At 42.9% G+C, this 14572-nt stretch overlaps 1 protein-coding gene across 1 annotated transcript in view; it reads left to right on the forward strand.

Annotated features, from left to right (window-relative positions):
- Positions 1-1155: 1155 nt before the first annotated feature.
- PDE8A (phosphodiesterase 8A) overlaps positions 1156-14572 on the forward strand; it is a 182111-nt gene continuing 168694 nt past the window's right edge. Inside the window, exon 1 of the mRNA XM_082198425.1 lies at positions 1156-1492. Within this exon, the coding sequence (XP_082054551.1) occupies positions 1427-1492 (66 nt within the window). The 5' untranslated portion in view covers positions 1156-1426. The remainder of the gene's footprint in view (positions 1493-14572) is intronic.

Below are 14572 nucleotides of genomic sequence, written 5' to 3' on the forward strand. Positions count from 1 at the left end.
TCGTCTGATATGTTCACCCACAACTTAACACTGGCGACATGCGATAGGGCATCGGGGAGGGAGGGAAGGAAAGAGGGACAGTGTTGCCCACAGCACCCCTGGCCGTCATTCAAGGCACCCCAGGGTGCCATGGCACAGGGATTGAAAACCACTGCTGCAATCAGTTGGACCACTGCAAGCATTTTGTCTATGTTCTCAGGCCACATAATGCTCTGTTATGAGATGCTTTGGCCCATGTGGGAGGCTCCCATACTGTGGCTTGTCCCCATGAATTAATCTATGGGACTGCAATAATAACACTCTTGTTATTTTGGTTGTACCTACATCCAGGCCATTTTTCGGTCCTCTCCTTCTTGCTTCTCCCAAACAGAACTGCAGTTTCTCTAGATGCATTATTCATCTCCAGTTATTGGAATGGGCTGCACATCCCCCCCCCTTTTTGGTCTTGATGTATAAACTTTGCCTAACAACAGCGGAGGGTTATATTCCTGGAAGATCTCTCTCTTGATTATTTATTATTTAGACTATTTTGGTTCCAGTGTCTTACCAGCGCAAGCAAATTAAAGAGAAAATCCTTCTCCAAAGCGATTTCCTTCCTTCCTTTGCTCAGATAAGAGATCTTACCCAACGGCTCCGCGCCGAGGTTTCGGTTGTGTGTGTAAATACCGAAACGTGACTGCAAACTTGATCAATAGTTCAAAAAGCAGGGGGTTCTTGTGTTAAAAATTATTTCCATCGGTTGATAGTCATATTGAAAACATAACTCAGATGCATATGGTGAGAGCGACACAGAGAGATTTAGTAATTCATTCATCCCTCTTACCATTCCAAGGTTCTGCTTATCCCAACAACAATATTTACTCAGGCAGATAATAAGGCTTCAATGTAAGTTGACTTTATTACCTTCAGTGACGTGAAAGGATCGGTTGCCGGGTGACCTTGCATCTAGTTGGTGTTTTTTTATTATCCTAGACCATATATCTATATAATCTAGAATAGCTCTGAGAGCAGAGAGGAGGAGCTAACCTGTTGAATTACTTCTGATTTGGGAAGTTGCCCTCCAGGGGAAAAAACAGAATCTGATTTTTATTGTTGTTTTGTTTTTTAAAATGCCAGTCTGCAGAATAAGATCAGAGAGGGGTTTGTGCAGGCAACAAGATCAATCCACCTTACTCAATACATGCTCTCCCCTGCTCACATGTTGCGTGCTCCTTAACAAACCTATGAAGCGTGATTTGAAAATCTAGGATTAGACCAAGAGGACTTTAGGAGGAGGGAAAGAAACCACCACAACAACCCTCTGAGCTACTTAACAGAAGTAGCTCAGTTCAGCTGTCCTACTCGGCTGGAGAAGCCCTTTTTTGTCTCCTGGGGGGCCCACTTTGATGTTTACACTGGAAATCCAAGCTTTTAAAATCAAGAGAGCATGGAGGAAAAGGAAGACACCGGAGCTTTGGAAAACAGAAACGTTCTCAATGGCCCTCTGTACAAGGTGGGGGAAATTATGCATTTATTTCTCTTAATTTGGCAACAGAAGACTCCAGATAAGGACAGGAGGGGGCAGTGAGGGGGGGGGACTGGAGCCTGCCTGCTCAAAATTGTGTACAAAGTCAGGGAGGTGAGGAACAAAAGAGGGGGACCAAGGAATCTTGAGTTGGGAATGCTGTGACTTAGAGAGAGGTAAACAGCAGAGTTTTGTTTTATTTGCTGTACTCTAAACTATATTTTTTTAAAAAACGTACACTTTGGAAGCAAGCCATTCAATCAGAGCCCGGCAGTCTGACTGCGTATATACAACCTCTGAACAAAATGGTGTAAACAGTGCTATTTTAAATAAAAATAAAAACCCACAGAGTAATAAAACTTTAGAAGGCGGGGGAAACTGTAAAAGTGAATGCTGAAGTTGTTGTCACATTTGTGGCAGGGTTATCTTGGAAGAAGGAGCAATATTTCTGTAATTGTGGGTTTGGGTGATTTCTTTAGAATTTTCTTCAGAATTTATGTACTATTTTGTTGCATTTCAGCCCCGCCCCCCAAATCATTTGATGTAAAACTGAAGTTCTAACCCCACAGTCAATTTTAAGGATCAAATACATGCCTTGGAGCTTCAAGTAACACTGAGATTTATAGCTCATTGTTTGATTGTACAAAGAGACTGTGACAGAGAAGTGGGATATTCGCCCGAATCCAAACCTTAAACAAAACTTAACAAAACTGTTTTTAGGTGTCGTTTTTCTTTTAGCCCCGAACTTTGTTCCACTGTATCTCAGGGTAGTAAAATAGTCTAAGAACCGAATAAAGGGTGTGGTGTCAGAAAAAAACCATGTACTTCCCCAGATCCATGGGGCAATTCTTATAACCACATGTTTACTCTCATTTACCTTCGCTCAGACCAGGAAAAACATCCTAGTGGTAAAAATGAACAGATTTCTTGGGGTGTTGTTGTTGTCGTCTCATGTGCTTTGTGAACATTTTGTTTCTGTGTAAGTCAGGGGTCAGCAACCTTTTTTTAGCCGTGGGCCGGTCAACCGTACCTCAGACCATGTGAGGGGCTGGACTCTATTTTTTTTTTTTTGGAGGGGGAGAACAAATTCCTATGCCCCACAAATAACCCAGAGATGCATTTAAAATAAAAGCACACATTCTACTCATGTAAAAACACGCCGATTCCCGGACTGTCCATGGGCCGGATTTAGAAGGCGATTGGGCCAGATCCGGCCCCTGGGCCTTAGTTTGCCTACCTCTGGTATAAGTGGATGAACTTAAGGGGCACTGTTTAGTCTTCTTGTGCAAGCGACAATTTCCTATGCGTCTCTCTCTCTCCATGTAATTTCATCCCTGAAAGTCTGTGTTAGCAAACCTCTTTCTGTGCGGGTAATCCCAATGACGTCGGTGAAACTACTTCAGAGTTAGAGGGTTTGAAGACACCGGATTAAGGAACCATCATCAGGAGGGCAGCTGGATTGTACCTGTTTATTCAACGGTGCTGCTTTGTGTGTGCGTCGCCTTGGGTTGTGTAACTAGAATTGCCACCTGCCTGGTTGCAAAACTGCAAGTAGCCGTTCAAAATGTGCATGTGAGTTCAGCGATGTTGCATCTCAAAAGAATTAGTGACCGGTTCCTCCTTGTACGTACCTTTGGGAGAGATGGTCAGCCTGGCGTTCTGTGTTTCTGCCAAATCCTTTTTCTGTGCTTGGCTGTGCTCCTAATCTAATCCGGCTGCTTAAAACAGCCGTGTCCTCAGCTCACCTTTGAGTGGCAATTTTGACAGCTAGTTAAAAAGAGAAACACGCCAAAAGGTGGCGTGTGAAAAGAACCCCTCCCCGAATTATTTCCTATGTGAGAGACAATTGACAAATTGCCAGTTTGGGACAGGTTAAAGTGTTTCTGTTAATCTCATCCTGTTACATGACTTGAAAAGATTGAGCTTGCAAGAACGTATGATCTTTTCTAGGGGTTTCTTTCTTGTTCCCCTGTAAAATAATAATAATAATTAATAATAGTCATTGTAATAGATTTATTGCTGAATGAAATGCTATAACTGCAAAGATGTGGGGCTAGTTATGCATTGATCCCCCAGGTATAGCAGTTCAATAATACAGTGGTACCTCGGGTTACAGACACTTCAGGTTACAGACGCTTCAGGTTACGGCCTCCACTAACCCAGGAATAGGTACCTCGGATTAAGAACCTGGCTTCAGGATGAGGACAGAAATTGTGTGGCAGCAGTGCGGTGGCAGCGGGAGGCCCCATTAGCTAAAGTGGTACCTCAGGTTAAGAACAGTTTCAGGTTAAGAACGGACTTCCAGAATGAATTAAGTTCTTAACCTGAGGTACCACCGTACTGTGTGTGTTGTACTTCTTGGAATTAAAACTGGTGTTTCCTGAAGACAGCACTAGAAACAATGTTTATTTCCTCTTGGGTAACCAAGTTTTTCTCTCATAAGCAATGTGATCCAGCATCCACAACTTGAACATAATGGCTAAGGGTGATCAAGTCTCTGGCTTCAGATGACGCCTCAGCCGTGAACTTGGCGAGGGACTGTAATTATAGGCACATTTAGGACTCCACATTTCTTATTGCCCCATGCTCTTTAGGCATGGGTCTGAGTGGTTTTGACTTTACCCATTGCTTTCCCCCAGAAAACCCGATTGCTATTTGTTCTGATTCAGTGCTAAACTGCAGGTTTGCCCAGGGGAAAACAACAGGGCAAATGGAAGTATTAAAGAGCCCTAAACTGGGAGGACAATGATGACAGGATGAATTTGTCAGTTCTCCCACTGACAGCCTAAGACCTTCCTATTCACGAAGGTGAAGACGATGCTGTCAACTGGGCTGCTGTCGGGCCAAACTATGTTAATTGCTGCTTCGAAATGAGCTTTGACGTATTTTAATTATTGTTTTTAACTAGTTTCTGCTACCTTGCATTTTATAATGTTGCTCTTAAATATTGTCAGCCGCTTTGAATCCCAGCATAGGAGAAAGGTGGGCTATAAATATGTTTTAAAGTAATAATTTCAGTTTCTCTCGTTTTCTATATTTTTACAATCTTTAGTTTGGTTCTCTCCATCAGCATTCCCCTCGCCCCCAAGTCCTCAGGAAAATTCCTTAGCATTTAACATCTCCCCTTTAACATACATGTTTTCACAAGCAATTTCCCCAAACATAATCCACTTTTTTGTATGCTATTTTCGCTTCAGTGAACACTTCCCCGACTTGTGCATTTTTGTACCCATTACTTAGTTGGAAAATTGTGGTGCCAAATCTGGAGAAGCACAAATTTCAAAGAATGGTGTCTGCGTTGTTTTGAAAATCGTAGGTTAGGCTGGTTTGCATTAAAATGAGAATCAAATCAAATTTCACCCCTAGTCTCGAATAATCCCCACTGAATTCATTGGGGCTACTGTGTCAGTAGGCTTCAGTTTGTGGTCTCGGTTGATTCGGACAAGCCGTTGTTCTTCTAGCCATTACTACTACATAGAGGGCCAACAGTTTAGATATCAGCGGGGATGTGTGTGAACGGGATTCTGATCGAGGTTTAAATTAGGGTGTGGTTGCAGATGTGTGCTTCTACATGTGCGAAAGAGAGAGATTTAAGATTGGGGGAGGCACAATTCAAGGTTCAAAGGCCTGCTGTTAACATATTCTGCCCTGCTGGCTGAAACTAGTGGAAGCAGAACTTCATCTTCATAAATACTGAAGGCGCTTGTAGATTGTTTAGATAAGAGAGTTAGTGATTAACCTCCTGAAATATCTGATCCTGAAGAATAACAAACAAAATGCAGTTCCATTTCCATGGCTTACCGGAGAATTAATGGTTTAGATGTCCAACTGCGATGTTTTGATATGGATTTCAAAGCAGACACCTCCCCCAACATCCTCTCCCACCCATGATTGAGACCTTGGCACAGGGACAGTCAACGTGGAGCTCTCCAGTGTTGCTGGACTGCCGCTATCAGCATCCCTAACCCTTGGCAGTGCTATCTAGGGATGATGGGAGCTGTAGTCAACAACACCTAGAGAGCACCCCCTTGGCTATCCCTGCCTTAGAACTTGATGGGGCCTACTGAACAGCTCAGCACTGCAATACCTCAAAGACCTCTTTCCATATGAACCCTGATATCATCTTCTGAGGTCTGGAGGGTGGCAACACGAGAACAGGGCCTTCTCTGCAGTGGCTCCCCATCTGTGGAATGATCTCCCCAGGGAAGTTTACCTGGCACCTTCATTAGACACCAGGCAAAAATATTCCTCTTCAACCAGGCCTGTGGCTGATTGACATCCAATGCCATTTTAAAATGTGTTGGGTGTGTGTGTGTAATATTGGGTTGCCCTTGTTTTTCTTTTTAATATGCATTTTGTGTTTTTATATTGTGATTTTATGTTGTGAACAGCCCCCGGTACCTGTGGCTATAGGGCAATATACAAATTTAATCAATCAATCAATCAATCAATCAATCAATTAATAATATTGAAAACCGTGCCAATCCCTCTTTGTACAGTCCTATCCAATATTCTGCCTCTCTCGGTCATGCAACAGTAAAATGGAATATTTTACACAGTTCACCTCCACAATGTTTCACAACACCTTTCATCCGGGTTAATGTCCAACTCCTCCTCAGGTACTTTTATCAAGGTTTTCAATCTTTTTCATTGATTTGGTTCTTAATTTGACAATGCTGAAAGGCACCTATTAAACAGAGCTTGCAAAACAGAGCTTTTCATAGCTTGCTGTGTATGTTGCTCCTTTCTGTAAGGGTTGTGTTTTCTCATGAACGTCTTAGGCCTGGTTTGGATAAAATGTTAAGCCATCATTTAGCATTAGAGGAACGAACCTGCTTGAACCCTAGATGTAAGGGCTCTCATCCCTTAATCCAGGCATAGGCAAACTTGGCCCTCCAGATGTTTTGGGACTACAACCCCCATCATCCCTGACCACTGGTCCTGTTAGCTAGGGATGATGGGAGTTGTAGTCCCAAAACATCTGGAGGGCCGAGTTTGCCTATGCCTGCCTTAATCCCACACAAAAACGAGGTGGAGATGGGAAACACCCACTTCCTCATTTCAACTAATCACAGTTTCTAGTATGTCTAACACAAGAACGGTGGTTAGTCTAAATTACAGTCTATTGAAACATGTATAAAAATCGAAAATACTTCCGTATACAGGGCTGCCTTCAGATGGTTCGGGGGTTGCATAACTCCATACCCTCCAATATTTCTCCGATGGAAGGGACATCCTAAGGAGAAGTGGGACATTCCGGGGTCAAATCAGAAACCGGGACGGCTTCTGTAAATTTGGGACTTTACCAGGAAAAAGGGGACACCTGAAGGGTCTGATTGGCAACCCCTGGGTTGTGATATAACAACCGCAAGTCTGACCTAGCTGTGCCCCAGAGATTCTGGTGCCAGCTCCAGGTGGATGCAAGCTCTGCACAGCCTTGACACAACGTTCTCCACATTCCTGTGCTATCCAGCCAGCCAAGAATTCGTGGCTCTGAATCTTCTTTGCATTTGAAAGATGATGCCCCGACCCCCACGAAAATATCCACAGTGGGGCCTTTAAAAAAAAGAAAAGAACTGAATTGATGTTAGCGTTCTGTTCCACAGCTTTTTGAAACGTCTGCTTTTTGTGTTTGAAAGGATGATGTAGCTTGGGCCCTTGAGAACAGAGCCCAGAGCAAACAAGGTGATCTCACCCAAGAATACACAAGGCTACACTGGCAGGTGGAGAACCTGGACAGAGACTTCAGACAACCGAAGGAATTTCCCCACTATGCCTGTGTTGTCCTAAAGGGCCTTTGATGGCTTGTTGTTGTTTAGTCGTGCCCGACTCTTCGTGACCCCCTGGACCAGAGCACGCCAGGCCCTCCTGTCTTCCATTGCCTCCTGCAGTTTGGTCAAACTCATGCTGGTAGCTTCGAGAACACTGTCCAACCATCTCGTCCTCTGTCGTCCCCTTCTCCTTCTCTTTCCCAACATCAGGGTCTTTTCCAGGGAGTCTTCTCTTCTCATGAGGTGGCCAAAGTATTGGAGCCTCAGCTTCACAATCTGTCCTTCCAGTGAGCACTCAGGGCTGATTTCCTTCAGAATGGAGAGGTTTGATCTTCTTGCAGTCCATGGGACTCTCAAGAGTCTCCTCCTACTTTTATGGCTACTCTGTCCTATTTATTCTAAGAGCACAGCAGGAAGGCTTCAAAAACAGCTTCCCTTCAGCTTGATCCAGTAGCTGCAGTTGGTGCAGAGCACTGCAGCGCAACTGCTGACAGGAGTGAGATATAACACCTGCGCTCAGAGATCACTGCTGACTGCCGACTTGCCACCAGCCCGAGTTCAATATGTTACCATTAGCACATAAAGCCCTTAACAACTTCGGACCAGTTGACCTGAGAGATCGCCTTTTCCCATATATGCCCACGTAACTGCTTTCATCTGTCGAACAGACACTGTTGCAAGTGCCGCATTGTAAGAAATCAGACTTTTAGTACGGAAGCACCTGCACTTCATGGGGCGCGGGTGGTACTGTGGGTTAAATCACAGAGCCTAGGGCTTGCCGATCAGAAGGTCGGTGGTTCGAATCCCCACGACGGGGTGAGCTCCCATTGCTCGGTCTCTGCTCCTGCCAACCTAGCAGTTCGAAAGCATGTCAGAGTGCAAGTAGATAAATAGGTACCACTCCGGTGGGAAGGTAAACACCGTTTCCGTGAGCTGCTCTGGTTCGCCAGAAGCGTCTTAGTCATGCTGGCCACATGACCCGGAAGCTGTATACCGGCTCCCTTGGCCAATAAAGCGAGACGAGTGCCACAACCCCAGAGTCGGCCACGACTGCACCTAATGGTCAGGGGTCCCTTTACCTTTACCTGCACTTCAGAACTCCCTTCTTATTGACACCAGGCAGGGGCCTTCACTATCCTACCTTCAATGCCTGCTAAAATCATTTCAGTTTAGCTACCCAGACATGTAGAATGCTGGTGTATGTTTCAATCTGGTTTTGGTTTGCTGCCTTTGAAAAAAATACAGTGGTACCTCAGGTTAAGTACTTAATTCGTTCCGTTCTTAACCTGAAACTGTTCTTAACCTGAAGCACCACTTTAGCTAATGGAGTCTCCTGCTGCCACCACGCCGCCGGAGCACAATTTCTGTTCTCATCCTGAAGCATATGTAACCTGAAGCATATGTCACCTGAGGTACCACTGTATATGCTTCAAATAGTTGTTTTTAACTGTGTTTTTTAAACTGACAACAGTATCGTTCCATTTTCTTTATGAACCACTTTAATAGGTTTTTTGTACAATCAAGCTCAGTTGGTTAGAGCGTGGTCCTGATAACACCAAGGTTGCAGGTTCGATCCCTGTATGGGACAGCTATTCTGTTCCTGCTTGGCAGGGGGTTCGACTAGATGACCCTTGGGGTCCCTTCCAGCTGTACAGTTCTGTGATTCTAAGGTTGCATCGTTGTTTTAAACAGTTTCTAATATTGTGCTTCAGTGTTGCATGAAATAAATAAATGAAAGGTCATCCAGTCTAGCGCCCCCAACTGCCCAAATAGGAGATAGTCAATCCATCAACTATCCACAAATCAGTAAATACAGTCATACCTCGGGATGAATACGCTTCAGGTTGGTTGAGCATTTTTTTTTAAAAAAAATAATATTTATTACTTTCCAACAAATTGAACATACATAAGAAAAGAAAATAAACAATACAATACAAAAACAATACCTAACACTAAACTAACAAAAACAATTTAAACTAAGAAAACAAAACAAAAATGATTTAAACTAAAAAAACAAGACAGAAACAATTTAAAACACATCAGATAAGTTCCATCTTTCATTCACTTATTTCCATGACCTCCTCACACCTCCCTTTTCGTATTCCACTTCTATTTAGTTGTTTCAGCAATTCCTTTCCATCTTCCTCTGCTTTCCATCCTATAATTATCATAACAGATTTTAACCCTATTTTTCCCTTTAATTCTCTATTAATCTATTTATACTTAATTCCTTATAACATTTCTACTGAAGCCATATAACGTCATTCCAACATTTTTCTAACATTCTTTAATTTTACAGTATTTCTGTAAATAGTATTTAAACTTTTTCCAATCTTCTTCCACGTCTCGGATTCTGCCAGTCATTTCCGCCAATTCCATATAGTCCATCAACTTCATCTGCCATTCTTCCCGGGTGGGTAAGTCTTGTGTCTTCCAATACTTCGCGATGAGTATTCTTGCTGCTGTTGTAGCATACATAAAAAAAGTTCTATCCTTCTTTGGCACCAGTTGGCCGACCATGCCCAGGAGAAAGGCCTCTGGTTTCTTCAGAAAGGTATATTTAAATACCTTTTTCATTTCATTATAAATCATCTCCCAGAATGTCCTAATCTTTGGGCATGTCCACCAAAGGTGAACGAATGTGCCTTCAGTCTCATTACATTTCCAACATTTATTTTGAGGTTGAACATTTTCAGGTTGCGCTCCGCGGCAGCCCGGAAGTAACAAAACGGGTTACTTCCAGGTTTCGCCGCTCATGCATGTGCAAACGCTCAAAATGACATCACGCACTTGTGTGCAAGTGGCGAAACACGACCCGCACATGTGCAGACGTGTCTTATGTTCCTTTCAGGATGTGAATGGGGCTCCGGAACGGATCCCATTCGCATCCAGAGGTACCACTGTACAGCTAAGACAACAAACTATGCCAACACTGAATTGCATATTCAGATATTGCAGGTTTGCTTCTTAGATAGTGGGATGCATGGTGTGGCATGTCACAACTTAGCAGTGGGATGTCTGGTAAAGGTAAAGGACCCCTGGATAGTTACGTCCAGTCAAAGGTGACTATGGGGTTGTGGCGCTCATCTGGGTTTCAAGCCAAGGGAGCCAGCACTTGTCCACAGACAGCTTTCTGGATCATGGGGCCAACATGACGAAACCGCTTTTGGCGCAACAGAACACATGGAAACACCATTTACCTTCCCGCCACAGTGGTACCTATTTATTTACTTGCATTGGCGTGCTTTCGAACTGCTAGGTTGGCAGGAGCTGGGACAGAGCAATGGGAGCTCACTGCATTGCAGGGATTTGAACCACCGACCTTCTGACTGGCAAGCCCCAAAGGCTCAGTGGGTTAGACCACAGCGCCACCTGCGTCCCTTTTTTGGGGTTCAGGTTGTTGAGTTTTTTCAGGCAGGAGGTAAAATGTTGAGCTTTTTTAAGGGGAGCCACAGTTGTTCAGCTTCTTTGGGGGAGCCAATGATCTACCACAGACGTCCAGTGATCTACCTGTTGGACATGCCTGGAGATGAACGATGGTCAATGGCTGGCAAACCTTTATCGTCCACTGATTGTCTCCGTTGCAAGCTGCTGGGGACAATTACAGGAAGCAATGGTTGCATCAACTGTATTGTCCTGATGCAATTGTGCGTGGCTTTCCCTTTTGAGAGTGTCACCAATCTCAAAACGCCTTGGCAGCTTCTGAAAGCGTTAAGACAGATGACTCATCTGTTTGGACACAGCCATGTGGCAGTTTGGAACGGGTGTGTGTCCAAGGCACATAGATTGCCTTACCTCGTTCCTTATGTACAATGAATCCTTGCATTGTAAGGTTGCTATCTTAGGGCTGACATATGTCCGGATTTTCCAGGACATTACCAGGATTTCATTTTTTTTTTAAAAAAAGTTTTTTATTAAGTTTTAACAATGCAAAGTATAAAAGAAAAAATACAGGGACAAAGACAAGAAAAATATAGAGACACCAAATACATACTACAAAATACAACAATACAAACATTAAGCACAAAAATACAAACATTAAAAACTAATAATAAAAAGAAAAAAACACATATAGGAAAAACACAAAAATTCCCTCTTTCTTAGTTTTATATCTTAAATTCACATATTTTCCTGACTTCCTCACGTCCCCCGTTCTTGTATCCCTTTTAAAAGTTGGTTCAGCAAATTCATAGCCCATTAATTTATCTGTTGTTGGTTTAATCTTAAATTTTACCTTATTGCTAGAACCCCAGCATTTCATTTCAATGTCATCAACATTCAGAAATTTTACAATATTTCTGCAAATAGGTTTTAAATTCCCCCCAATCTTCTTCCACTGAGTCTTCTCCCTGGTCTCGGATTCTGCCAGTCATTTCCGCATTACCAGGATTTCAAAGGTGGAATTGGCGTTGGCGAGTGGGTGGGGATTTCCAAAAGGCAACACTTTGTCCTTAGGCAAATATATATATATTGTAAGCTGCCCAGAGTCTCAGGGGGGCAACCCAGTCAGATGGATGGGGTATAAATAGTAAAATGATGGTGAAAGAATAGGATGTCCCTATTTTCATCGGAAAAATGTTGATTATGAGCTACAATTCCAGAGTGGCTTAACGGTCAATTCCTCTTCCCAGGGAATTTTGGGATTTGTAGCTATTCGTGAGCAGAGAAATTGGTGGGAACATGTCTCTGAGGTTCTCCAGAAGATGAAATTCTCCAACGATTTCTTGGAGATGGGTACGGACTGCCTCTTCGCAGTGGCACAACTTTTTCACTTCTCCCTGAAGTTCCCCCCTTCTCTTTTTCCATTTCTGTTGCTTCAAGTGGCAGCAGCAACAACTATCTTGGCAGCCTGGACATCAATTTACATCTTTTCCTTTTTTATATCATCTTTATTAGTTTAACACATAAACATATATACATAGATAACAAGTCATACAAAGGAAAAGCGAGGAAAGAAAGGGAAAAAATAAAATAAAATACAGTGTATTACAATTAAATAAAAAGTTATGAACGTAAAACTTCCAATCATTCTCATTATACTGCTCATATTGTCCATGTTTTCTCGCACAGATTTATATAAGTCCATATTATTTTTGTATAGTCCGATAAGATATCTAATATACTTTTTGCTTACAAGTATCAATCTAGTTCTGCAAGTATATTGTTGTTTGTACAATACAATTTTAGATATTCCTTAAATACTTTCCATTCTCCATATACTTTCTGGTTTGAAACTCCTCTGACTCTTCCCGTCAGTTTTGCTAGTTGTAGGTACTCTATCATGAGGGTCTGCCACTGTTATTGTTGGTAGTGTTTCATTTTTCCAGTTTCTTGCCACTGTTGTTCTAGCTGCCATGATGGCATACATAAACAATGGTCTTATACTTTGTTTTAATTCTGTTGATAGTGGCAGTTGCAACAAATATCTTGGCAGCCTGGACACCAATTTACATTTTTTCCAATGCCCTGGACTTAAGATAATTCTGGAGCATAGTGGGGAGAGAGGCAGTCACCCACCCCTCCAAAATAGTGGAAAATATTTGCAAGGAAGTTGCAGCTTTGCAAATAAAATCCTGCAAAGTGGCCTTCTTTTTCTTTTCTTTCTAATTTCTTTTATGATTTTCAGTTTTACAAGTTTTCCGCCTTCGCAGTCACAATATATTTAATATCAACTTCCCTCCCTTCACCTTCCATGGTTCAGTTTGTTTATCCTTTACTGCTGCATATTCTAAATATTCCATTTTCTGGTCTCTAGGAACTTCCAAATTGGATATTCCTATGAGAAAGGCTTCTAGTCTTTTAACAAAGGACCTTCTGAACATTTTTTTCATCTCATTGTACAGCGGTACCTCGGGTTAAGTACTTAATTCGTTCCGGAGGTCCATTCTTAACCTGAAACTGTTCTTAACCTGAAGCACCACTGTAGCTAATGGGGCCTCCTGCTGCCGCCGCGCCACCAGAGCACGATTTCTGTTCTCATCCTGAAGCAAAGTTCTTAACCCAAGGTACTATTTCTGGGTTAGTGGAGTCTGTAACCTGAAGCGTATGTAACCTGAAGCGTATGTAACCTGAGGTACCACTGTATATCATCTCCCAGAAGCCCTTAGCCATTTTGCATGTCCACCACATATGGTAGAAAGTACCTTCCTTCTCTTTAGATTTCCCACATGCGTCTGATTCTGATTTATACATCTCAAAGTGGCCTTTTTTAAGGGGATGAAAACAAGAAAAACACCAGAAATGCTCTCAGAAAAATGCCATCTAAGAAATTTCAGCTCAACTCTAATTATAGAGCACTCAAGATGTCCTGGGGTGCTCTTCGCTAGAATCATAAAATCACAGAATTGTATGGTTGGAAGAGATCCACAAGGGTCATCGAGTCCAAGCACCTAAAAGGCAGACTCACAGCTGAAGAATCCTTGACATATGACCATCCAAAAAAATCCTGCGAAGGAGAGTCCATCTGAGGTAGGCTGTTCCACTGTTGAACAGCTCTTACTGTCAGAAAGTTCTTCCTGATGAGAACATGTTTCAAATAAAAACAACAATGCCGAGGTGCTTAAAAAAAATTTAAAAAAAATTAATCAGCTGCACAGATTTGGCTCTCACACACAAAAAGCCCAAGGAATGTCATTTGGCTCCAGATCAAGCATGGAAAGTTCCAATAAAAGAAAAAGGAATTTGTCTAGGGAAACCGTCAGCGAAGGGAACCAGAAGTGGACACACACACACACACACACACACACACACACACACGATTCATAAGGGAGATTTAGAGCTTGCAGTAAACCCAGAATCCTTGCAAAAATGGATGGTGCGAAAATGCTCATCTCTTCGGATCTAACAATGGAATCCCAGGTTTTGTTGCCATTCCAGTTTGTCTGGTTGGTGGTTATTCATAATCTAGGCATGGGGAGGCTGTGGCCGTTCAAATGTTGGACTGCAACTCCCCTCATCCCTGATCATTTATCCTCACAACAGCCCTGTGAGGTGGGGTAGGCAGGGAGACTATGATTGGCCCCAGGTTACCCAGTTCATGTTGTAGCTAAAGTGGGGACTCAAACCCAGGTCTCCTTTGTCCAACACTCTAACCACTACACCACATTGCCTGTCAAATTTGATCATCTAGCTCATGGGTAGGCAAATTAAGGCTCAGGGGCCAGATCCGCCCAATCGCCTTCTCAGTCCGTCCCGTGGGCTGTCCGGGAATCAGCGTGTTTTTATATGAGTAGAACGGATCCTTTTATTTAAAATGCATCTCTGGGTATTTGTGGGGCATGCCTGGTGTTTTTACATG

The sequence above is a fragment of the Podarcis vaucheri genome, assembly GCF_965113315.1.
Source record: "Podarcis vaucheri genome assembly, chromosome: 14".
Lineage (NCBI taxonomy): Eukaryota > Metazoa > Chordata > Lepidosauria > Squamata > Lacertidae > Podarcis > Podarcis vaucheri.